The following is a 26,745-nucleotide window of genomic DNA, read 5'->3' on the forward strand; positions in this document are numbered from 1 at the left end:
ACAATTTCTAGACCAAGTTTAAATCTGGATTGCATGCGTCCATTAACTGGGTAATCTGGTCATATCATCAAAAAATCATAGGCCTCATTTATGACTCAATCTTTATAACCATGGTCAAAATGTTAGTTTTACCTAGGCCAAGTTACATGTGTAAAATAACTAGGTCTTCAGGTCAAGTTACATGTGTCAAATAACTAGGTCTTCAGATCAAGTTACATGTGTAAAATAACTATGTCTTCAGGTCAAGTTACATGTGTAAAATAACTAGGTCTTCAGGTCAAGTTACATGTGTAAAATAACTAGGTCTTCAGGTCAAGTTACATGTGTAAAATAACTAGGTCTTCAGGTCAAGTTACATGTGTAAAATAAATAGGTCTTCAGGTCAAGTTACATGTGTAAAATAACTAGGTCTTCAGGTCAAGTTACATGTGTAAAATAACTAGGTCTTCAGGTCAAGTTTTTTCAAATGAGCCGCACTCTGTGAAAAGGAGGTTTTATGCATTTCTGCCTAAACTTGAATTTAGCTAAGAAGAGATTTTCTTGAAACAAAAAATATCATGAATGCTGAAAGTGTCGTCCCAGATTAGCCTGTGATTACACACATGCATTAAACCCCATTTCACAGAGCGCAACCCAATTTTGTTTACCTCAAACTATGTCCTGGGAGAGTGTCAGGTTCATTTTATGCCCCCCTTCGAAGAAAAGGGGGTATATTGTTTTGCACATGTCGGTATGTGGGTAGGTCGGTCGGTCCGTCCGTCCACCAGATGGTTCCGGATGATAACTCAAGAACGCTTACGCCTAGGATCATGAAACTTCATAGGTACATTGATCATGACTGGCAGATGACCCCTTTTGATTTTGAGGTCACTAGGTCAAGGTCACAGTGACTCGTTCTTGGATGCAGTTTAGGACCACATTTGCAGATTATATTATGTACTGTTGTGGTGGGGTCTCCGTCCATCAACCAGATGGTTTCCGGATGATAACTCAAGAACCTTTACGCCTAGGATCATGAAACTTCATAGGTACATTGATCATGACTGGCAGATGACCCCTATTGATTTTGAGGTCACTAGGTCAAAGGTCAAGGTCACAGTGACTCGTTCTTGAATGAAGTTTAGGACCATATTTGCAGATTATATTATGTACTGTTGTGGTGGGGTCTCCGTCCGTCCACCAGATGGTTTATGGATGATAACTCAAGAACGCTTACGCCTATGATCATGAAACTTCATAGGTACATTGATCATGACCTGCAGATGACCCCTATTGATTTTCAGGTCACTAGGTCAACGGTCAAGGTCACAGTGACAAAAAACGTATTCACACAATGGCTGCCACTACAACTGACAGCCCATTTGGGGGGCATGCATGTTTTACAAACAGCCCTTGTTATGTCATGCTTTATAACAACAACAGAAAAAACATACATTTTATACCCCAATTAGTGAAACTCACTTCAGGCTGTTAACTGATTTCATATTAAGATTGTCAGATTAACTGTTATGATGAATTTGATTTGTCTGTCAAAGAACATGAAGCTCATGAAAATGTTTAAATGTTTTATATTAAGATAGTAATAATTGTTTTAGTACGCAAAACACAAGGTATGGCTCTTACATTACATACAAATATTACATTTAGTTAAGATCTTAACAGTTTTTCCGACAAAATTGTGAGAATTTTCATTTGTTATTTTTATGCCACCGAAGGAGGGCATTTAGTGATCCGTCCGTCTTGTCTGTCTGTCCGTCACACTTTGCGTTTAGGTTTCAAAAATGCTCATAACTTCTATGTCGCTTCAGATAGCAATTTCATGTTTGGCATGCATGTGTATATGGACAAGGCCTTTCCATACACATACAAATTTTGACCCCTGTGACCTTGACCTTGAACTTAGGGTCCGTGTTTAGGTTTCGAAATCTGTGTTAAGGTTTCGAAAAAGCTCATAACTTCTATGTCCCTTGAGCTATAACCTTCATATTTGGTATGCATATGTATATTGGCAAGGCATTTCCATACGCACAAAATGTTTGCCCCCCTGTTCTTGACCTTGAACTTAGGGTCCGGGATTAGGTTTTGAAATCTGCGATTAGGTTTCTAAAAATGCTCGTAACTTCTATGTCCCTTGAGATATAACCTTCATATTTGGTATGCACGTGTATATGGACAAGGCCTCTCCATACACACAAAAATGTTGACCCCTGTGACCTTGACCTTGAACCTAGGGTCCGCGTTTAGGTTTCAAAATCTGCGTTTAGGTTTTGAAAATGCTCATAACTTATATCAAAGCGTTTATAGGGGGCATATGTCATCCTATGGTGACAGCATTTGTTAGTTTAAAAAATGCAAAGGTTCCTTTCTAACAAAATTTCTTAAATTATTTAACTTAAATATGGCATTAAATGACTGCTTGTGCAAGAGCATATAATTATTCAACTTAAAACTTGACCCATACTATAAACCCATTGGGTATATACCATTTGCCATATGTCAACCTAATCCACTGATGAGCCTTAGGGAATGTTACACTTGTCAGTTGTTCCAATATTAATAGTCAGAGCCACCTCTTACAAAAGGTTGAGCCTGGAACCAGATAAAAGTGAAACCCAAAATACTGATATCTAATCTTTGATTCATTGACTTACTTATATTCATTGTATTGTATACCACGAAGCAATTTAATAATGCTTGTACCTTTAATTGATTTTGTATCAAAATTAGAGAAATTATTATAATGGTTCTTACTATTCTGATTTCCCATGACGTAAGAATAATATGTATCACCATTTCATATATATAGCGCCCAATTCTGGAACAATAATAAACAAAAACATGTCATTTGCATGGACTTATGAATTGTGTGTATTGAATTCTGGTAGAATTAAAAAGTGCTGTCATTGACTGTTGAGCATGGTATCTTTTGTTTCTTTGTTGGAGATTTGGCATAAAAGTTCTTTTTATAGCAAACTTCAAGGGAAAATATGGGGTATTTGTGAGGATTATAAACTGCTTGTTGGTTGTGATGGCGATGTGCTAGCAGTAACAAGTTGAGAGTAAAGAGTAACAAGTCGAGAGTAAAGAGTAACAAGTCAAGAGTAAAGAGTAACAAGTCAAGAGTAAAGAGTAACAAGTCGAGAGTAAAGAGTAACAAGTCAAGAGTAACATGTCGAGAGTAAAGAGTCGGATGCAGCTGCTTTAAAAGGTTGGTTAAAAACTAAGTTTGATGTGGTATACATTATAGCTGACATGCTAAGTGATGGTGTTTGCATTTTAAGTGACTCAACTATTAATATGATCCTAGCTCTGTAAATTATAGGGATTGTGCATGTGCATAAAGTTTTGTCCTATATTAGCCTGTGCTGACTGCACAGGCTTATATGGGGGAAAAAATCAGCGCATGGGACAAATTTTTCAGCCCTAAATGCAAACTGCACAAGCTAATCTTCACATGCAATAAGCCCTTTTTTCCAGAGCATTTTTAGAAACCCAACTATCAATATATCTTTGATTACATCCAGCTTCTAGCATGGTTTGGAAAAGAAGATGCGAGTAGCCGATATAAATTCTTGTATTTTCCTGTTGAATACAAAGTCTATTTGTGACTGAAAATGGATAGGTTCATAAAAGAGGCATTTTCTGGGAAAAGCAAGGCTAAATTCATTTGCATAAAATGTCATCCCAGGTATGACACTTTCCGCTTTTGTGGAATTGTTTGTTTTAAGGAAGTCTCTTCTTAACAAAAATCTAGTTTAGCCAGAAAGTGTCCGCCCTGATTAGCCTGTGCAGACTGTGTAGGCTTATCAGGGACAACACTTGAAGCACATGAATTATGCCCAGTTTTCCAAGAATGAGGCTAGATAAAATCAGATACGGCTATATTTTCCAGGCGACAGAGTCGCCATAGAGCCTGGTGTGCCGTGCTCGCGATGTATGGATTGTAAGAAAGGTCGCTATAACCTCTGTGCTGACTCGAAGTTCTGTGCAACGCCCCCCTATGATGGCAACCTGGCCAGATACTATGTTCATGATGCAGATTTTTGCTATAAGTATGGACTCTCAAAATATAGGCCAAACTCTGAGAAAACTGGGCTTAATGCATGTGTGTAAGGTCTCTTCCCTGATTAGCCAGTATTGTTACAGGCTAATCAGGGACGACACTCCACTTTTTATACCCCGCCAGAGGCGGAGGGATATTGATTTGGCGTTGTCCGTCCGTCCGTCCGGCTGTCCGTCCGTCCGTCCGGCACTTTTGTGTCCGGAGCCATATCTTGGAAGTGCTTTGGCGGATTTCATTGAAACTTGGTATGAGTATATATATGCATAAGAGGATGATGCACGCCAAATGGCATTGTACACCATCTGTTAAAAACAGAGTTATGGCCCTTTGTATCTTGAAAAAATGCTTTTTACTATAGGCACTTTTGTGTCCGGAGCCTTATCTTAGAAGTGCTTTGGCGGATTTCATTGAAACTTGATATGAGTATATATATGCATTAGAGGATGATGCACGCCAAATGGCATTGTATACCATCTGTTAAAAACAGAGTTATGGCCCTTTGTATCTTGAAAAAATGCTTTTTACTATAGGCACTTTTGTGTCCGGAGCCATATCTTGGAAGTGCTTTGGCGGATTTCATTGAAACTTGGTATGAGTATATATCCCCCGCCAGAGGCGGAGGGATATTGTTTTGGCGTTGTCCGGCTGTCCGTCCGTCACTTTTGTGTCCGGAGCCATATCTTGGAAGTGCTTTGGCGTATTTCATTGAAACTTCGTATGAGTATATATATGCATAAGAGAATAATTCACGCCAAATGGCATTGTACACCATCTATTAAAACCAGAGATATGGCCCTCTGTCTTAGTTTTGAGTTATTGTCCTCCGTCCGTCCATCGGTCAGTATGTTCATCCGTCCGATTTGCACCCATCCTCAAACAAAGCATATGTTGCGGGGGATATCAATTCTACGAATTTGCTTGTATGGAACTGTTTTGTTCTTGCCGGATAGTCTCTTCTGAACAAAAATGCAGTTGCTGCAAAATTTGATCCAAAATTAGCCTGTGATGACTGCACAGGCTGATCTTTGACAACACCTTACACCCTTCCATTAAGCCCAGTTTTCTCAATTTGCCGCTCATATACTTTATAAGTGAAAGCACCCTTGTTATATTCAAGATGCACAATCCTATAATAATGATCAATTATAAAATATAAGTTAGGAATTTATCACCACAAACACACATATTTTTAGTAAAAGCTCTAAGCGATATTGCAATGATGCCTTTATTCAAATTTTTTAAGAAATATTCGATAATTCAGTAGGTAAAAATATGTTCTCACTTCATGTAATCTTTAAAATGATGAATTTATAAGGATAACAAATCAATAAAAACAAAATTTATTCCTAAGTCATATACATGTTTAAGAAAATAATCCATAGAAATTTTCCTAGTGAAAATCATTGTTCAAAATGTATTGTAAGATGGTCTGTTTATTCTTTAACTGAATAAAACAATCCATTATGGTTTATTATAAAAAGTAAAGTATTTATTGAAGCATACACAGTCTTGAGGTATTGCCTAAATTTTTTCAAAGGTTTATACTACGTTTTCCCTTTAGAGCTAATCAAAAAATAGAAACATACTAAAACAAATCTTGTAGTCTGGGTGTAATAATAAATAGTTTTATAAAATATGACCACCTTCAAATAATTGATAACTTAAGCCTTCACGTGGGACCACTAATTAAAGACATTTTACTGCATTTAAGTACAATAATTTAATTGAGTCGCTGTGGGAAAACAGGGCTTAATGCATGTGCGTAAATTGTTGTCCCAGAGAAGCCTGTGGAATCCACACAGGCTTGTAAAGGATGACTTTTTCAGCCTGCACTGGATTTTCAGTACAAAGTGATGTCCTTTTAGCGAATAAATCCATAAAGAGGCATAGTGTCGTCCTTGAGCCTGTGCAGACTGCGCAGTTTAATCTGGGACTTTGCGCTCATGCATTAAGCTCAGTTTTCTCAGATGTATATACAGATATATTCAGATGCAAATGATTCATCTGGGACTACACTTAACACACATGCATTAAGCCTTTCCCACTCAGAAGCAAAGTGAAAATGGCTATGTGCAAACATCATAAAACCAGAACAGCCTGCGACTTACTAGCAGTCTGATCAGGTTTTATGCTGTTTGCTGCTCATCTGCATCTAAGGGTTGGAAATGAAGCATTTAAGACTTAAATCTAGTAAAAAAGGTCTTTAATTAAATTTTACTTTTTAAGGGTCTACAAATGAGTCAAAATACGTATCTAAGCGGTAGAGGGTTAAGCCCAAATTTTCCCAGAACAAGGCCCATATCACAGTACAATAACTGAATATTTGCTTTCCAGGCTGTCTGATCATGTGAGCATGGAGGAAGGGGCCCTCCTGGAACCGCTGTCAGTCGGGGTGTACGCCTGTCGTAGGGCGGGGTCACACTGGGGAGCAAGGTGCTTGTCTGTGGGGCTGGTAAGACATTAAGCCTTTACCATTTAAATATGAGACACGCTCTGTGAAAAAGGTGTTTAATGCATATGCGTAAAGTGATGTCCCAGATTAGCCTGCAGAGTAGTCCGCACTTTCTGCCAAAACTTGATTTTTGCTAAGAAGAGACTCACTGTAAATGCATAATGTCATAAAGCAAAAGGAGTCGTCCCTAATTAATCTGGGATGACACTTTACGCACAAGCCTTAAATCCCTTTATCAAGGCATGGCCCACATTCATAAAATGGATTTGTACTTTGTAGTCTTTTAGAAAAAATCATATTTGACTAAAGACCTATCTTCAAGTTTTGCATGTTACATGTTCATTCCTAAGTTACTGATGAGCCACAAACAGCATATAACCTGAACAGTCTGCAAGTTACTTACTAGCTGTTCTGGTTTTAGGCTGGTTGCATATAGCCATCTTTTATTTCCCTTTGAAAGCATTAAAGGGTAATTCTGATTTTAGGTATAGGATACAATACATTTACCTTGATTGCAGATAATTGGAGTAAACAATCTGTATATTCTTTTTATTTTTTTAAGGGAAAAGAGAATTCAAAAATAATGTAATTGATTTGTTTCCCCCAAAATTACAGACTCTTACAGGCTGTTTTCCAATGGCAAATAGTAACATATTTCCCAAAATTCTGATCCAAATTTGCCAAAAAGATATCAAACTTTTCCAATAAGCTCAATAATTGGTTTATTGCTTTTTATTTACAGACATATAATTATGTAGCCCTTTTTGGATATAAATTTAAAAAAGCTGTTTAACATGCATTTATAAACAATTTGAATACGGTAAATTTTAATAATATTAATAGAATTTCATTTTTCCCAATTTTATGGTTAATCGCGCCTTTTTCCAAATCGAAAATGCACATGCTGTAAAAGATAGCACAAAAACATTTAATGGAAAGTACCAAATGCCTGTTATTTTATTTGGTCTTTGTTAAGTTTGCCCTGACCAGCCAAACATAAAGGACTTCACCTGGTTATATAGTCCAATTGATTTTTTTCGCCCAATAGGAAAAGTACCAGTACCAGCCTAATTGGGAAAAATTAGGGTGAAAAAAATGGAATTGGGAACATTTGCGTTGTGAAGACTTCAGATTGGGAAATGGGTGTATTTGATTCATTGCTAACAAATACTTTAAAATTGATAACTAAGTGTTGTCAAGTTCTTAATATTATAAAACATTTGGTTCTACCCATAAAACTGCATAGGGAAATTAACTAAATCTTGCTTTTCTTTAACCTTCTTTTAAGACAGCAATTGGAAATTTTTTATTGTTTTCCCTATTGGAAAGTGCCATTTTCTGGTACTTTATAAAGAAGGAAAAAGTCGCTGTATCCGTTAGGTGAAAATATACATAATAACATTAATGTGATTCTTAAATAATCTTGGTTAATCGTTATTGATCAGGGATAGTTAAATTGATTGTCCGTCTTGCCAAGTGTAACAGAGTATGTATGGTCCAAAGACAAGAGGCTAGAGGTGCGCACCATGTGTTGATAATTACACAGTTTATTGTGAAGTATCCGATTTTGCTATCCCTGGAGACAACTGCAGATAAATGCATGTGGATTTTGCTTGAACTTAAAATGTTTGTGTTAATGAACAGTTTATTTAAATGAAAAAAGTTTTCAAATGGCATTTAAAGTACACATGTCCTGCTGTATGTATGCATAGTTTATTCACAAGTTAACATATCTTTTTTATGCTCAGGCAAATTACTTATTACCATTTTCTGTTTCCCATTTACCTCTTACTTCTGATTATTTGAAACTTTCTCTATACAAGGTGGTGTACCATGCAGACATTGCCCATGATACTTTAATGCTTTATGATAACATGAGACTTGTGGTAATATCGGGTTTAATAAATGTGGGTTACATGTCAACCCAGATAGCCTGTGCTGTAAAGACATGCTAATCAGGGATGACACTTTGTGCTTTTATTGTATTTTTCAATTAAAGGAAGTGCACATGCATAACGCCTTGTTTTTCCAGAGAATGGGATTGAAATGTATTTATTACAATGATGTCTGTTGTAACAGGTCACATAGGTCTGGTGAACCCGCTAGTGGCCAAGGCCACTGGGGCTTCCCAAGTTTGTGTGACAGGTAAGGCCTACATTTCATATGTGTTTGTGACATATGGGGCTTAAATAAATTTTGACAAATTATTAGTATAATAGAGACTTGCATCACATAAATGGACCATGCTCTGTGAAAAGGGGATATAATGCATGTGCGTAAAGTGTCGTCCTTGACTAGAATCAGGGACGTCACTCTCTGCCTCAACTGAATGTTTGCTAAGAAGAGACTTTAAAAAAACAACAACATATAAGTGGAAAGTGTCGACCCTGATTAGCTTTTGCGGACTGCACAGGCTAATCTTGGATGACTCTTTATGCACATGCATTGAACCCCCTTTTCACAGAGCATGTCCCATATACTCAAAAACTTTATGTTTAATTTGATTTTGTGTTATCCTCAAAAAATGAAGCCTTGTCCATGCATACGTGAAAACAGTTTTAAAAATGCATTCAAAATGATATAATATTCCATAATTGTTTAAGTCCTGGAAAAGAATTGATCATACTAAAAGTATTTACAGAATGTTTCCAAAATACATTCAGACCAGGAATACACAGTTTTGGTTTAAAAAATCACCAAAAAAGTCCATTCCAAGTTGAATGTTTTTTTTTCAAATTTACATAATACAATTTGACAACAGATATTGATGAGAAGAGGCTGGTCATGGCCAAGGAGATGGGAGCAGACTGCGTTGTCAAGGTGACCTCCAAGGACGCCAAGGAAGTCGCAGCACAGGTCATTGAGGCGCTAGGAGAGAAACCAGACTTCACGATAGAGTGCAGTGGAGCCCCACCCAGCACACGCACAGCCATATTTGTATGGGAATTGTCTTTGGTTCTTGTTATTCGAGCCTCGCTTTGGGGAAGTGGGCTTTAATGCATGTGGTTAAATTGTCGTCCCAGATTTGCCTGTCGGCACAGTCTAATGAGGCGCTAAAATTTCCGTTTAATTTCATTTTTCCTTTAAACGAAGTATCTTCTTAACAAAAATCCAAATAAGGCAGAAATTGTCGTCTTTGATTAGCCTGTGGGGCCTGCACTGGCTTATCTGGAATATCATTGTACACAAATGAATTAAGCCCCATTTTCCCAGAGCGAGGCCCTTTTAACAAAGACAAAATGGTTTTTATATGTGTCTTGTTCTGAGAAAACTGGGCTTAATTCATGTGCGTAAAGTGTCGCCCCAGATTAGCCTGTGCAGTCCGTACAGGCTAATCAGAGACGACACTTTCCGCTTTTATGGTATTTTTAGTTTCAAGGAAGTCCCTCCTTACTGAAATTCAAGTTTAGACGGAAAGTGTCGTCCCTGATTAGCCTGTGCGGACTGCACAGGCTAATCTGGGACGACATTTTACGCACATGTATTATGCCCAGTTTTATCAGAACAAGACACATATCTTCTTTCTAACATGTTTTGGGAGTAGCATTCAATTTTTTTATCTGATATATTATTAAGATGTAACCATGTCAATAGAATACTTGATACACATCTTCATAATTATATAAATGCAGTGTATAGCTACATTGGCAGCAGTTAAATAAAATCAGTTTAGAATTCATACAAAACTAAGACCCTAATCTTTGTGTCCAGATTGTTTTCAATTATGTATGTAAATCAACGTGAATACAGGTATATAATTATTGTTTAACACCATATTTATTTTGAAATAACAAACTCTGTCCAAATCATACTCATGATCTTCTCTCTATTAATGATTGCTATTTCCTAGGCAACCAAGTCAGGTGGCTGTGTGGTGCTGGTAGGGATGGGACCACCCAGTGTGGAGCTGCCCATCATAGACGCTGCGGTGCGGGAGGTGGACATTCGAGGAGTGTTCCGATACGTCAACTGTTATCCAACAGCCTTGAATATGGTCGCTTCAGGTATCTGAATGCCTGTTACTTCTAAGTTATAATAGATCCCATATTGAAACAAGATTGCAAAACTTTTTTTTTCAAAAACGGTCGTCCACATGGTCCTGAGTTATTTGCCATTCAACTTTCCCAATTTTATGGACGAATCATAAGCATAAAGTTTGTGAAACAAACTCCTACAATGCTCAAGCGATGAACGGGGAACTAAAGACATGTCATCATTATTAGCATATTAGTACAACTGAGGCAGGTACAACACTTTCCGCACATAACGGTACATTAAGCCCTTTTTTTGCAGAATGAGGCTCACATGTAACTGGTGTTTAGGCTCACATGTAACTGGTGTTTAGGCTCACGTGTAACTGGTGTTTAGGCTCACATGTAACTGGTGTTTAGGCTCACATGTAACTGGTGTTTAGGCTCACGTGTAACTGGTGTTTAGGCTCACATGTAACTGGTGTTTAGGCTCACATGTAACTGGTGTTTAGGCTCACATGTAACTGGTGTTTAGGCTCACATGTAACTGGTGTTTAGGCTCACATGTAACTGGTGTTTAGGCTCACATGTAACTGGTGTTCCAGGTGCGGTGAATGTGAAGCCGCTGATAACACACCGCTTCAAGCTGGAGGACTCCATTCAGGCCTTTGAGACGACCTTGAGAGGGGAGGGCATCAAGGTCATGATTGAGTGCAAGAAGTAAAGGTCAGAGAGAAGTCAGCAAGGGGTCAGAGGTCACCTGATATCAGTGCATCTCTACTAGGCCATAATACTGGGGCTAGTGTCAATGAAAAAGGGTCATTCAAAACTGTTTATTGTATATTTGAATACTATTTTAAAGTTTTCCAGAATGTTTTAAACAGAATAACAAAAATATTGTGTTTACCGGTTCCATTTTGATTTTGTTTATGCAATAAATATGTACATTCTATAATACATGTGTTTGTTGATGGTGTTATAAATCATTAAATACATGTTATTGTTATAAAAATTGTTATTTGGTAGACATGGACTGATGTATGAGTAGTTATTACTATATATATTATTCACACTGACTATTATATTATTATTAATAAGTCTGGAGTATTTGTATTTTGTATCTATATCAGAAAGCACAATATGTATCGACCATTGTTTTAGTCAAGATGTCGACCAATTACATTTTGTATAATTTGAATACAAGTTAATATTGTTTTGTGTGTATTAACCATACATTTTGATGTATAAATAATTATGAAATATAATTCAGAGGAATTTAAGGTACTTGAATTTGTATTTTTTGTCAAATAAATTTTGTCTAAAAAATATTTGTAGATATTGTCTTATGAAGAAAATTATTTGAATTTCAGCTATTTAAATGGACATTCATTCTCTATTCAATGCAAAAGCCTGTCAGACACTTGTTATTGTTACACATTAAATAAGTGCCTAGTTACTTAATGAGACTCGCATGGGAAAACATGGCCTAATGCATGTGAGTCAAGTTTCGGACCTGATAAGTATGTGCATTCCGCATGTTGGGAATGCATAGGCTAATCTTGGATGACATTTTACGCGCATGCATTAAGCCCATTTTTCCAAGAATGTTACTTATAAGCACATTTATTCACTTCTCCATGCACACACATGACAGTTGTTATTGTCACAAAGCCTATTGTTTGTAATACTTTCGTACATCTTTGTTTGTTTTTTTAGGCAACTTAAAACTTAAGTCGTAAATGGCGTGACATTTGATGACGTATATCGACTTGTTCGAGATATTCCAGATCATACACTTAACTTAAATTTTAGCTGAGATTCAGCACTTATGACGACCTTCATAAAACAGGTTTTAGCAGATTGCAAATGAAATAGTAAGTGTTGGATTTAAGATAAGATCCACGAAGATAATACCTGTTCATAAAACGGCCTGTTGTATAGGTAAGATTGTATGTATTGTTTCACCATTTCATACCAGATTGATGTATTGGACACACCGGCAGTCATGACATTTAAAAACAAAATCATGCAAATTGAACATAAATCATTGAGATTGAAGACTTTATTTTCCACAACATAGAAACAAATGTATAAATATGTGATTTAAATATAAATATTATAAACATCTGTATCACATGAGTACAATAGATACAATATTAACAACAATGGTTTGTTGAAAAACTTTTTATTGAATAAAAATAAAAAAGACTGGTGAGCTATTGAAATGTCAAACATTTAGTCCATGCTTAAAAATAAGAAGTTAAAATTTCCTGACCTCTGATTGTAGAAGTATTACTAATAAAGTTGAGAAGTTTTGACAATATTGTGCAATATGTAAATTACAATTTTCACGAAATAAATCACAACCCAAATCATCTAAAGCAATTACTTTTTCTGCAGTTTTTAAAATCCATGTACTGTTCAGCTCCACTGTAAATTTTGCGGTAAATTTAAGGCTTGTGCTAAGGAGAACGTTTTGAATGTCTCTCATTCTGGGATAATTGGGCTTAATACATGTGAGTGAAATGTCGTCCCAGATAAGCCTTTTTTCGGCTCTGCTAAAAATAATCCAGTTTATGCAGAAAGTGTTGTCCCTGACAAGCATGTGCAGACTGCAAATGCACTAAGCATAGTTTTTGAAGAACGAGACTGAAATGTCTACACGTCCAGAATAAAGTTTTGGAGCTGTTAATACTTCTATGAATGCAATTTTGGAACTCTTTGCAACTTAGATTGAAGAAATTAAAGCCTGTGTTACATTAACAATTGTTCATAAATTCCAACAGTGTTTATTATAAAAACTAAAATGTCGTCAAAATTATCAGATGTCTATTTTCTTTTTCCCACACACAGTATCATTAGTGCATGATTCATAGTTTAGTTCCAAAACCTCCCAAGATATGCGGAACGTGTCTGTTACATGTGTTTTGTAAAAACATTTCAGCCATCTGAATAAGTTATTGTATATAAATGGTGCAATAACATGTAGAGGACGTGTTCTTCTAATCGGCACATAGTAACATGCATTTTTGATAGTGATAATATAACAACTAAACATCAGGACCCGATTGTATAAACAGTTAAACGGGCGGTTAACCACATACCGGCGTTTAAAGTCGGTAACTTGTTGGTTACTGGTCGGTAAGCGTTTGTATAAAATTGGGTAAGTTATACCGATCAGTTAAAACCCAGTTAAAACATACCCTGCTTCTCTAGGTGGGTAAGTACAAGATCACTGAGCATCCAGAGTTGCCCCTCCCCCTTCTTTCCGACCCAGTATGCTACGAGTAAGGGTCCGCAATTGCGTAGATACGGCAGTTGATATGTACAATTAACTGTCTGCGAACATAAGGTGTCTAGTAGAGAGGCGGTTGGTCTTCCATGACGTACGTCATCTCCGTGATCTCTACAGACAAGAAGAGAAAGTGCTGCTAAATAAATGGAGTGTATGTGGGCAAAACATTTCTATAAGGGGATCCGCGTCGTGCGAAAATGGGTCTAATACCACATGCTATTAGCATAGCTTCAGACCAGCCTGAACAATCGCTCAGTCTTGCCAGCAACTACACCACTGTCCGCTAAAATGTCATGCTAAAAGGTTTCCGGGTCTCATAAGCAGACGGAGTAGCTCCTTACCAGACTGAGCTGAAGCGCAGCCGGGACTGGAGTTAATCTGGCCGAATATGACCCCTTTTCGCATGATGTTGGTCAGGTGTAATTTTTGACTCTCCTGGTATTAGAACTTTTAATGAACTGTAAGCTATGCTAGTCACTAGTGTGTACAATTATTTAATCGATCTACATATGGTAACTTAGCATAAACTAAAGCTATTAAACCTGTTTCACCCTTGCGAGATTCGTATTGTACACAAAATATATGAGTGTGTCACCTTGTATGTCGTACATGCCGTGCGCGTTGAATTAACACTCGTTGAGCAACTGGGCTTAAAACATGTGCGTCCATACCGGCAAATCAGGGAGTCTCATTATGTATACCTTGTATATCGTACATCCCGTCCCCGGTATACCTTGTATATCGTACATCCCGTCCCCGGTATACCTTGTATATCGTACATCCCGTCCCCGGTATACCTTGTATATCGTACATCCCGCCCCCGGTATACCTATTTTATCGTACATCCCATTCCCGGTATACCTTGTATATCGTACATCCCGTCCCCGGTATACCTTGTATATCGTATATTCCGTCCCCGGTATACCTTGTATATCGTACATCCCGTCCCCGGTATACCTTGTATATCGTACATCCCGTCCCCGGTATACCTTGTATATCGAACATCCTGTCTCCATGTATACATTGTATATCGTACAACCCGTCCCCGGTATACCTTGTATATCTTACATCCCGTCCCCATGTGTACCTTGTATATCGTACATCCCGTCCCCGGTATACCTTGTATATCGTACATCCCGTCCCCGTTGGTGCCAAACTCGTTGAGAAACTCATCGGCCTGCGCGTCGTCTATCGGGTTGGTTCCACGCTGCGTTAGAATGATCTTCAGTGAGTCCCGGCTGATGAGCCGCCGCTCTGGGTCTGAAGGCATACCAAAATAGTAAATACATTTTTGAGCCGCGCTATTGGTGCATGTGCGCTTAGTATTGTCCCAGATTCGCCAGTGCAGTCTGCACTAGACTTATCAGGTACGACAAATTCCCTTTTTATGGAATTGTTCGTTTGAAGGAAGTCCTTTTGTAACGGAAATCCAATTTAGATGGAAAATGTCGTCCATTATTGGCCCAATTATGCTTATTTGGGACAACACCTTTCGCATATGCATTAAGCCCTTTTTTCACAGAGTGCGGCACATACTTACAACTCATAATTATGAATTGACATGCAAATTGTGATACTAAATACGTAGCATGCAAATGTATCGATCCAATGTTCCAGTCTGTGATAAAAGGAGCGGACGTTAAGCTTGCATGATAGCTATAGGAACATTTTTTTTTTGCTCCCCTAACAAAAATGTGGGGGAGCATATAGTCGTGTGTCCGTCCGTCCGTGCAAAATTTTTGTCCGGTCTATTTCTCAGCAATTACTGACCGGAATTCAATGAAACTTTATGGGAAGCTTCACTACCAAGAGGAGATGTGCATATTATCAGCCGGTTCTGGTCGGATGATTTTTTCACAGAGTTATGGCCCTTTGAAATTTCCATTAACTGTATGTTAGTATTATATTGTATAATTGAAATGTGATACTTTGAAGAGAAGAGAGAATGACCTTAATGTTAAAACTGTTAAAAAAATCAAATTATTTCCTTCTTTAGACTTTAATCATGTTTAGAGAATGACCTTAATTCATTAGGACTGCTATGAATGAATGGACAATAACACCTATATTTTATGTAGGTGGTACGTAAAGTTTCAAAGTACATAAAAGGTCTGGTACATGTTCATAAGGTGTTACATCCTAAAATGTTCAAGGTATCAGTGTTTCAATAATGTAGTGTTTCCTATTATGTATTGCTTAGGTTGTTTTGTTTCAAATTTCAAATTTGCATTCATTTTAAAGCATTTTCAGTCATTTTGTGAATTCCATGTTTTTTGTAATAAGGTGAATTATGTTGCACATGGCGTCAAATATTAATTCATGGTCTCTATGGTGTGGAGAATGTTGTCCGCTGGGCGTGGGTTCGATTAATACTCTGGGAGAGTTCTCATGATCGTCTCCATGGACAACAAGTACTGGTGTACCAAGTAGTAGTAGAAGTAGTAGTAGTAGTAGTAGTAGTAGTAGTAGTAGTAGTAGTAGTAGTAGTAGTAGTAGTAGTAGTAGTAGTAGTAGTAGTAGTAGTAGTAGTTGTAGTAGTAGTAGTAGTAGTAGTAGTAGTAGTATTATTAGTAGTAGTAGTAGTAGTAGTAGTAGTAGTAGTAGTAGTAGTAGTAGTAGTAGTAGAAGTAGTAGTAGTAGTAGTACATGTAGTAGTAGTAGAAATGCGGATGCTACCAATATTTTTTCCTCTTCGACAATGAAACTCGCAAAAGGCTTTGCTTGTCAGACGAAGACTACGTGTGCATTCTCAAGGCAGTGGATGTATTCACAAACTCCACTCCGTCCGAGTGCAAATGCATCAGCCCATGCAGGTGTGATTTCTCTGTAAATCATAGAGAATATTCATATGCACATGAGGTTACATTGATAATTAAATATTGCTAGTTAAGACTAAACAGCAAACAATATTTTCGATAATTTTTACTGTTAAGAGACTTAACTTCTCTTTTTCTAAGAATTGTGTTATTATTATTATTACGTTAGTTTCTAAAACTTTCTATACGTCATATGAAATTCTCCAGAAAACCTCTTATAAAGGAAACGAAAGGTACATGCGATGAAACCAATTAAATACATATAAACGGTATTTGTTTCGGTAAACGCAACGGGTTATTGGTCACCAGCATGACATTACTTGTGGATTGTAACAATAATTGACTGGTTCGATTGTGGCAAGAATTATTTTAAACGCAACTTGTCACTTGCTACATAGGACTTGTGGCTTGTAAAATGAATCATGTTAAAGGCAATTTGTCACTTGCCGTGCAGGACTTGCAGATCATAACAACAATTATTTTGAAGGCAATGGTCACCTGTCAATCAGGGCCTTCGCATTGCAACAAGAATTATGTTATATGCGATAGGTGCTTACTTTTCAAGACTTGTGGATATTGACAAAACATATTGTTAATGCAGTCGGTCTTCTTGGAAGCATACTTGCGGATTGTATAAAGCACTATTTTAAAGTCAGCTGGGTTGTTTGGCCTACAAAGACCGACTACTAATTGTAGCAAGAATTAGTGTCAATGTACTTGCCTTATAGGAGCTGCGGGTCGTAACAAGAACTAATGTATCAGCACTTTTCACTTGCCATACAAGACTTGTTCATTGTTACAAGACTAATGGATGGTAATTTTCTAAGTGTAGCTGGTCACTTGCATTACAGGACCTGCGGATCATAAAAATGATTTTTACGCAATAAAACACTTGCATTACATGGCATGTGGATTCGTACAAATTATTGCAAAGGCTTTACTTACAAGGCTTGTGGATTGTAACAAGTAGTATTGCAAAGGCATGTTGGCCTCGCCTTAAAAGAATTGTGGATTATACCAGAAATTATTGCAAACGTCACCTGCCATATAGACTTGTGGATTGTTATAAGCGTAATTGCAAATGCAATGCGGTACTTTCTTAACTGGAGTTGCTGATTATAACACAAATAATTGTTAAGTCACTTGGGAACTTGTCTTACAAGACTTGCGCATCGTAACACGTATAATTGCGAAGGTATTTGGTTACTTGCCTTATAATACATGTGGATTACTACGAGATTGTTTCCCTTTATATTACGTCCCATTTAATAAAATAGCTGATATTGACACATAAGGGAAGAGCTCTACACGTCAGATGTCACACTGATTTCTTGGCCGAACGAGAAGTACTTACCAATTCTGCGGCGGATAATACAGGCGCAACTTCCAGGTGTATACACGGGATTTTACCGAAATACAATCAGGTAGATAAAACAAATAATTTAGGGAGATTATTGTCGGTTTCAGTGCATCATCGACTAAAATGTCTGCGTGATAAATTATGTGCTAAAGAATATGCATACATATTCCTAAGAGGTCTGTGGTAGCCCGCTTGCCTAAGTCCTTGGTTCGAATTGCTCAAATCCCTGGGAATTTGTTTAGAAAGCATAGACTAATTTTACAAGTCGTAAAAAGATAACCAAATGTCAGACCGATCATAACACCAAAATTTTAGCTTTTACCTTTCATACATGTATATTGATAGACACCCGCGAAAATTATTACTAAACGATGTTCTGTTTCTGTTGCAAACTGTGACCTAATTAAGTAGTGACCAAGTAAACGAGTTGATATCCGGCAGTAGATCACATGACCGTGATATACCGTCAGTACGTATTCCTACGCGCCCATTTACATGTTCTGGTTTTTGACATTTTACAAAATGTACATGCGAAGTTCCGGGAAAAAGGTCCTGTCAAAACTAAATGATGGTTAAATAATCAATTTGTATTAAATTTTAGCAACCATATGACACTGAAGTTATCAATTTTGCCTGTAACTTTATTTACTAATAGTTCTCGCGGATATTTTAATATGCATGCCATTATTTCAATGCATGCTATTTTAGACTTCCGACCAAGCTCTGCCGTGCGTTTTATTGCATATCATCCTATTTTGTTTATTCACTTAAAGTTATTTCAAAACGGGCTTTCCATTCTTTTATTATTTTCAGTCAATTGACTACGCAGTTTGTGACGTCATTACGATACACACCAGTTTAACACATTATCCCTTGTATGCAACCGTATAATAGGCATAATTCTCATGCATAAATTAACTCGTGCCTCTTTATTCTTCCAGGTCTTTCTTTCTTATTAATAATATTCTTTGTCGAAAGGGGTTGTTTTCGCCCGACTTTTTGCATTCGGCGAAATGTCGTGCCTGCTTGAAAACAAAATGGTTGTGATGGAATGTGAAGAATTTTAACTAAAGGGGGAATTCTCTCTCATACTAAGTAACATCTTTGTTATTTACATAGATATATTTCTCAGCGTTGCAAAGTTGCAAAACTAGCAAGCAAATACAAATGATAAAAAAGTGCTGATAGCGTAGAAAGACTGGTGTGAATTAATACTGAACAATAAGACTAATTGAATGTTAGAATAGACTTTCATTGCACAAACGTCTTTTTTTTAATCGCCCATAATGATGAACTCACATTGCAATACTCCAACTGCCAGCTACTGACACACCGGGTCGCTGTACGTATGTTCACATAAAGGCTCAAAGAATTCAAGAAAGAACTAAGTTTTTACGGGATTGATATAAAAATGTCTCGTCTTCAAGCAGCTCAGCTAGGACCATGAAATTGTCGGAGAGAGTGACCTTGAACTCTTCTTTCTTCCAGGTATCTATCAGCGAAGCGGTGTTGTAACGCTGGCTTTTACGGGAACACGTGTCTTTTTTAAGCTTTGTTTCAACCGGTCGACAAAGAGATGAGCGTCCGAAATAACGTCTTCTCCTCGCTTGACGTTTTTATCCTGGAAGGAGAAGCAACACTTCCACACGATGCACAGGCGGTCGATCTGGTTCTTTGTTGACAGGCCTGGTGACACCCAATTTGCCGTGTGTATCCTGCTATGGTGGAAAACACTTCCTCCGATGACCAGATTACTTGTAGCGCATTACTACAAGATTACTTGTAGGTTGGCGAATCTTTATAAACGTTGTCGTTCATCTCGCATAGCCATTGGTGCCCATAGCTCATTATGATTATAATGTTCTCTTTCGTCTGTCTTGAATGATGGCTGACATTCTGTTGTAAAAATTGTCCTCCGTTTCTCCACTGTCGTTCTTTCGGGCGTAGCACTGGATAATGTCCGTTTTAATCCTCAACTTTTTCGTGTGGAAAAAAGGACCTGTATGACGCATCGTCCGTGCGCATCACACTCGATTAGTTATCTCAGTTCCGAAAAAGAATCAGGGCTACTCAAAGGTTGTATACTGCATTTTTCTGCTCATGCCCCGAGAACAACAGTATCTCACCGGAAGTCATTCGCATCTGCCTAGAGCCAGTCCATCTTGATTTGCTGATTCCTAGGATGGCGAGGTTGAACTTCCTCATAGCTGCGACCACTTCCGTTGCCTTCCCTGTTTCGTACATGGTTCAAATATATTCTATGTATCGCTGGCGGTGGAGACTATGGTCTTCGGCGTGACGGCTTCCAGTTACCGAAGTGATACACCTTACAGATGGAGGTCCAGCTGGTGCTGCAGCTTTTTCCATGTGCATATATTGAATATTGGCACTTAAGCAAACTGTAAGGAATCGTCGTATATCCAACTAGGTCTTGAGTATTCGAACTATTGCGAATAACGAGCCATAGTTGAATACACATCATAGTATTATTAAGTCGAACTATAGCCAATATTGAACAAAGGTCGGATATCCTATTCCCAGCATGGCAAAAGTCTGGTATCACTATGTCAAACTGAGATTAGATTATACATTATTAATATCATCTCAATACTTAGGCTTTTTAACATCTAGCGCGGAAGGAAATAATGTTTATGTGATCGTTTTTTTGTTGAAAACCCCATGTTAAGGAGTATAGATGCGTCTTATTGGATAAAAACTTTTAACTACTTTCCAAACATAATGCTCTTTTAATAATCAAGATAACTTATACAGAAAACCCCACACTCGATGCTCTTTCTGTTCTATACGTGAAAGCCTCATGTCATCTCAGCTCTTTTCTTAGTCGGTATTAAAAGAAAATACATGGAAACTATATTCTATTAGTTTGTTTAATTATTCCAAAATTACCTCCACTTGATTTCATTCTTGATCGATATATAAACATTTGCGTGTCTTGTATTAATTTTCTAAATGACGTTGACCTCAGTGTTGCAAATACAACACAAAAATCAATCTAAACTCATGACATAGCATGAATAGAAGCATATAGTGCAGAGAAATTTTAAACTGCATAATACAAACAAGTGTGCAGCAATGCCCTGTATTACTAGATCAGAATTTTTCTTTTTTAAGATATTCACTGATATATACTGGCTTTATATTGTACTTGAGAATATTTAACTTACCATGTAAATCGCTTTTACGTTGATTTTCTTATAAAAACTTCTGATATTAATCTATTTTGATAACCTAATTATAAATTTTTCAGACACGTTGAGATTGATGAGGAGACGGGTGGCATCAAAACGCAGAATTTCTTGCTCATTATCAGTTTGAGCAAAAATTTAATTGTTTATTATCTCAGATTTGCGGAGTTTAGCATCGACTTAACCAGGAATTTGATTTGAGGATTAAGATTGATCTCAAGCCCCGATTATACATTTGTCGTGATCGTAATGTTATGACAAGTCCTTTTACTGGGGACTGTCTTTGGGAAGTTTCGACATTGCAATACGTACGCACGTAGTGCATAAGCGAATCGTGCGCATGTGCATTTTACGTTAAAGAGAGTATACATTTGAGGCCAGTTCTTTTCATTAGCTGTTTATAAACCAATTCATGACATTGACAGATGTATAAATTTATATAAATCATTTATTTTTATCTTCTAACGTGTTCATTATTATTTAAATTCCATAACCGCAATTTGGTAGTCCTGGAACTGTCATGGCTGCAATTTAATCCAAGCCCTGGACCGTCACCGTCCTCAAGAAGATCTATACGACAGATGAGATGGTCTGGCCCAGTAACATTGATCGAGTGCGGCTCCACGGAGGACATCCTCATCCCGTTTACGTGTATGTGGGTGGGGCTGCACTGCTACATTGATATCATTACTGATAGCTGTATTAACCTTCCGAAAGTCACCGAAATATATTTCACCCTACTAAACAATTTTAGCCAATATATAACGAACGAGAACACGCACTGCTGACACTATTGACAATCCATATGAAATGGTAAACTCGGTTGTTTTCCACCGCACGATACATGTATAATGCCGGTGATTGTCGAAGTTTCATATTTTTGTTGCCGGAAGGTTTCCGTGTGGTTCTATCGTGGAGGATAAACTCGTTTGGCTGTAATATATCTATTAATGGTAATAAATATCATTAATATACAACAAAGAGGTGTATACTCTTTGAATGTAAAGAGTCGAATCCTATATAAATATAGCAATACACAAATACAAGTAATGCATGATCCGACCGTGATCCTTAAAATACAAACAATACTAACAATACATACAATACAAAATACAATTTAGCAACGAAACATAGTGAAAATACTAAAACATAGTTAGATCTACCTGTAATATATTTATTAATGGTAATAAATATCATTAATATACAACAAAGAGATGTATACTCTTTGAATGTAAAGAATCGAATGACTTTAGCAATCATACGATTCACGAGATCGACATTTAACATATCAGTGCACGGGAAAAGGGATGAGTGATCTGAGTATTAGACAAATTATAAACGTGCAACTGTTTGGATTAGATGAGCTGAACCTATCTAACCTAGAGCAAAACGACCTTAACGAATAAATCGAATACTAGTAAACAACTAATCAACGAGTACAATAAGTATTAAAATAACTACCGTTATAAACTCATAGACAAGTCGTGATTTACATTTAAAGTTAACGATATTTAGAAATTGGTACAACAATAGAACAACACAACACAATATAGTTTTATATTTAATAATAAATACGATCTGTAACATTTTCCTAACGACTTTTAACAAAACAGATATTAACTTATCTAGACTATTGGGCGTAGAATGATGGTTAGTTTTATGTGCAGACGTGCACAACAGATTGACTTTGGAATACAGATTTATAGTGCAGATTGTGTACTACGTAATGATCAGTGCGAGGTGTTTATTTTGCGGCTCGGTTATAATGGATAATGAGTAATGAATCCCTATTCGTCTGCGTCAAGAATTTGAGAATTTTGGTTAGCGTTAGATTCAGATATACAGAACATATTGAGTTCGATGCACACCATATTGAGTTCTGAATACATATTGATAGTGCAGATCCTGTAACTTCTATTTACCTGCGTCTCAACAATCTTCGCAAGTTTTTTATACGGCAGCTAGCATCTTTTGAGCTGTAGGCCCGAATATCGTCCACTCTCAATAACATGACACAATTCCATGTACCCGATGTCGGCGAGCTTTTCTATAAATCGTGCAACGAATATGTAATATCTAGGCGATTTACAGTTTACATAACCTAAAAAGAAACTAAGTTTAATTAGTTTTTTAAGGTGCATAACAATACAAAATCAATATTTAAACTTAAATATGTCATTTTGACAGGTTCGTTACCGTTGTAAGTCTACAGTGTCATGTTTAAGCGCACGCATTACTTTTATTGAACAAAGTACACCTATAAAAATGGTATGATTTTAATATGCAATTTAAATTGAATATAGCCTACACAATAAAAAAAGGAGACAATGCTTGTTTTTGCTACAAGCATAAAGAATACGGTTTGTCTGTAAATCAGAAGAAAGGTGCCTTACATTACATTGGTAAGGAACAGTTTCCTACTTTAATACATTAATACCTATTTAAACTTTGAAATACATACGTACTGATCATGTTCCCTGTCAAGAAAAAACAAGAAACTTAAGAAAAATGCAAAGAAACGCAATTACTATATGTTTGATCCCTTTAATAACGAATTTTAACTTTTCATTGAAGGTTCGTTACTCTTAATCTGAACTTAAGTCTTACATTTACATGCTTATAAACCTAAATATAATTTAGATTAAGTTACCATTGAAAAATTCGGTTAAACAAAATCGTATTGTGAAATTGCGCGCTCTCTTAATTCTATAATTTAGTCGATTGAAAGGTTTGTTTTGTCAGGTTCATTAGTGGGTTTAATAATAAAGCACAACATGTAGTACCGAATGTAAATGGGGGAACACACCTTCATATATTGGCAATTAACCTCATTCGTGTTCTTATTTCCTTCAAATGTGTAAGCTCCCTTTAACAGGCCTAGTTTTTTTCCCGCGGATCATATTACAAGCTTCATGTTTACAGCACGCAGCGGTTACATTTTATGAAACTGCAAATTAATCGCATGTTAAAAACCCACTTAAAACTGCAATAATTTATGTCAAGGCCTCAATTTCATTGTGGAAAAGTATACCGTACTAAAGCATGGTCCGCGTGCATGTTAGCGCTGAAAACATGACAGTGCGCCCTTAGTTTTCAAACAAACAGTTGAATACGTATTGTGTCTTTGCAATCTGATACAACGCCCGGGAATCGCGGTCTGATAAAATCAATATCCCAGCCAAGCCTGCTCTACATTAATATGTTTTGCATACCAGCAGGCTGAATATAGTTTCTTAATTGTCCGTGACAGCAGGTAGATAATTATCGAATTTGAAGAATTTCCAACGACAAACCAACAGGGCATTAACAGTTAAGGACAAACAGTTGCATGCCATGGTGGTCTGATGTGTCATTATGCAAGGACATTTAAATCGTATTTCTTCCGATCATATTATTTTCTTGCCAATGTAATTTTTTTGCATTAAAATTAGATATATACATCAAGCCTTTTCGGAAAACTATTTGTATGATCAAGAATAAGGAACAGTCGTGAAGAACAGTCTTTACATTGTAGTTAAGATCTTGTATCATGTTACTTGTAAGCGCCTATCAGTCAGTGTGTTTTTCAGTAGCTATGTGAATCACATTATATACATGTTAACTTGTATAAACAGCCATTGTATTCAAGTAGGTCATGGTTGTATTGATCGCTGAATATTTGCATGAAGAGGCTTCTTAAGTTACAGGCGCAATTATGTCAAGTGATTATTGAAGTCTATAAAAGTGTCCAGGTGATCATTTTCGTCGTCATTTTAAAGCTTTCAGGTAATGCGATCATTTTAAGCTTGGCAGTTAGAGCAGGTATAAATGCCAAATTTCTCAATGCATATTTTGCCCAAAATCATGATTTATGTTCACCACTGAAAACTTCACGTATCCATTGCCTTTGATACGTATATGTAAGGCAAGCGTAAAATGATGTTACGACTTCAACCTTTCGGTAATTCATGACATGGTAGAAATTTTGTAAGAATAACGTTATGACTGTGTTCTTATTTTCTTAACGTAATGTTCAACACGTGAATTTGCGGGGTACAGAATTCTCACTATTTCGAATGCCGATGTTCTCATGCGGTCTTTATCTAACCCAGTCCATGTGAAGAAAAGCCACTTATTTTTAACCAGAACACACGTTTAAATTGAAGCTTATTATGCTTGTTCGTTGTACATGTATACACGTCAGTTCTAATGTTTAGCGGTCCACTTCTCCAACTATGTTCAATTGCGGTCGTGATATTGAACATAATCAGCATCAGCATCAGCAACATCATCATCACATGAAGCTGCACATTTTGAGTGATGGATGGTCAAGATCATCCTTCAATGTTAAAGGTCAAAAAGCAAAATCCAAGGGAAGTAATAAGCTTTAAAAGGAGATGATTTCTAACAACTGTGTATGCTCTAATTGTCAAGGTATCCGGCGTTTTTTTTACAAGTACATCAAGGTTTAAATTGTTAGTGTAAATTGGTCATTAACGAAATAGCTTTTTAAACACGCACTTAATAAATGCCTTACAATAATTTAATGAAATTTCATACCGTCAAAGCTTACTCGGTTCAATGCGATGGTCTAAAACAAGGTTGTCCAAGTTTTAAAGCGTGATTATTAATTTAAGCTTATAGTATTTTCCACTGTATTTCTTACGTGAGGTTGAACAATTACCGGCCGTTGGCATAATTAACGACACGCAACCAATTCTGTCAGTTATGTGTGGAAGAATAATTGTGGACAGTATTGAATCGATAACAATAATGTGCCTTTCAAAACCGCCATTTCAATCGTTCGCGTATATAACTATACATTAAATTCGTCATTATCTTGCCAACATAAATGGCTTCATTAACATTCTTTCAATCATTTCTGCTCTCCCCTGCGTGAATTAGATCAAGAACGTAATGACATCTCTCATTGCCAGTATTCATTCTTCTCTTGTGTTTATCAACGTGGGGGACGATACCGGTACCTAATTTGGGCAGTTAGAAACACATGTTTTTGCGTGTCACAATTACACCACACGGTGATAATTTTAGATTGTATTCTGATTGCCTTATAAATTGTTAACTTAAAGTGAACTATGGACAAACCGTCACCGAATGGTATCCTAATGCGCAAACAAATCAACGAAGATCGGAGAGACGCACAGTGCCGCTTCTTATCGATAGTTCACTGAGTTTATTCTTGTTCTTTACGTTGTGATGTTTATTTTGCACTCAAAAGCACGTCAATGATATTGTTTAGGCAGTGTCCAAACAATCAAATACAGCACAAATTGCAGATCTGATCCAGTTTTCTCGCAATTAAATAAGTAGGACAACTAATATCATAGTCGATATTCCTATATGTTTACAAACAGCGATTGCAGCGAGGATTTAACATACATCGTTAGACGGGGGGCATAACTTGTATTCTTCGTTATGTATATCTGATATCCTACACGTATCAACTTCTTAAAGCTCTGTGCTCTCATTTCGGATGATACAATATTGTAAAATTGAGCTCCTTTGGTTTTCTAACATATTTGATTATCGTCAGTGGTTAATTACTTGCAAATATGTGTTGTTCTTCTAACACATAGGTGTTC

General features: G+C 36.9%; 2 protein-coding genes across 3 annotated transcripts in view; one reads left to right on the top strand and one right to left on the bottom strand.

Moving 5' to 3' along the window:
- The window catches only part of LOC127833221 (CAP-Gly domain-containing linker protein 1-like), a 606,687-nt gene that overhangs the window by 140,298 nt on the left and 439,644 nt on the right, over positions 1 to 26,745 (bottom strand). The window lies entirely within an intron of this gene.
- LOC127833231 (sorbitol dehydrogenase-like) overlaps positions 8,343 to 26,745 on the top strand; it is a 269,357-nt gene continuing 250,954 nt past the window's right edge. The window contains exons 1-4 of one of the 2 annotated variants that reach the window (XM_052358399.1): positions 8,556 to 8,660; positions 9,277 to 9,452; positions 10,366 to 10,519; positions 11,092 to 11,738. In XM_052358399.1, coding sequence (XP_052214359.1) covers positions 8,576 to 8,660; positions 9,277 to 9,452; positions 10,366 to 10,519; positions 11,092 to 11,210 — 534 coding nt within the window. In that variant the 5' untranslated portion in view covers positions 8,556 to 8,575 and the 3' untranslated portion in view covers positions 11,211 to 11,738. Of the gene's footprint in view, positions 8,661 to 9,276; positions 9,453 to 10,365; positions 10,520 to 11,091; positions 11,739 to 26,745 lie in introns of those variants that run through there. The other variant, XM_052358400.1, reaches the window with a different exon arrangement.

The sequence above is a fragment of the Dreissena polymorpha genome, chromosome 6 (assembly GCF_020536995.1).
Source record: "Dreissena polymorpha isolate Duluth1 chromosome 6, UMN_Dpol_1.0, whole genome shotgun sequence".
Lineage (NCBI taxonomy): Eukaryota > Metazoa > Mollusca > Bivalvia > Myida > Dreissenidae > Dreissena > Dreissena polymorpha.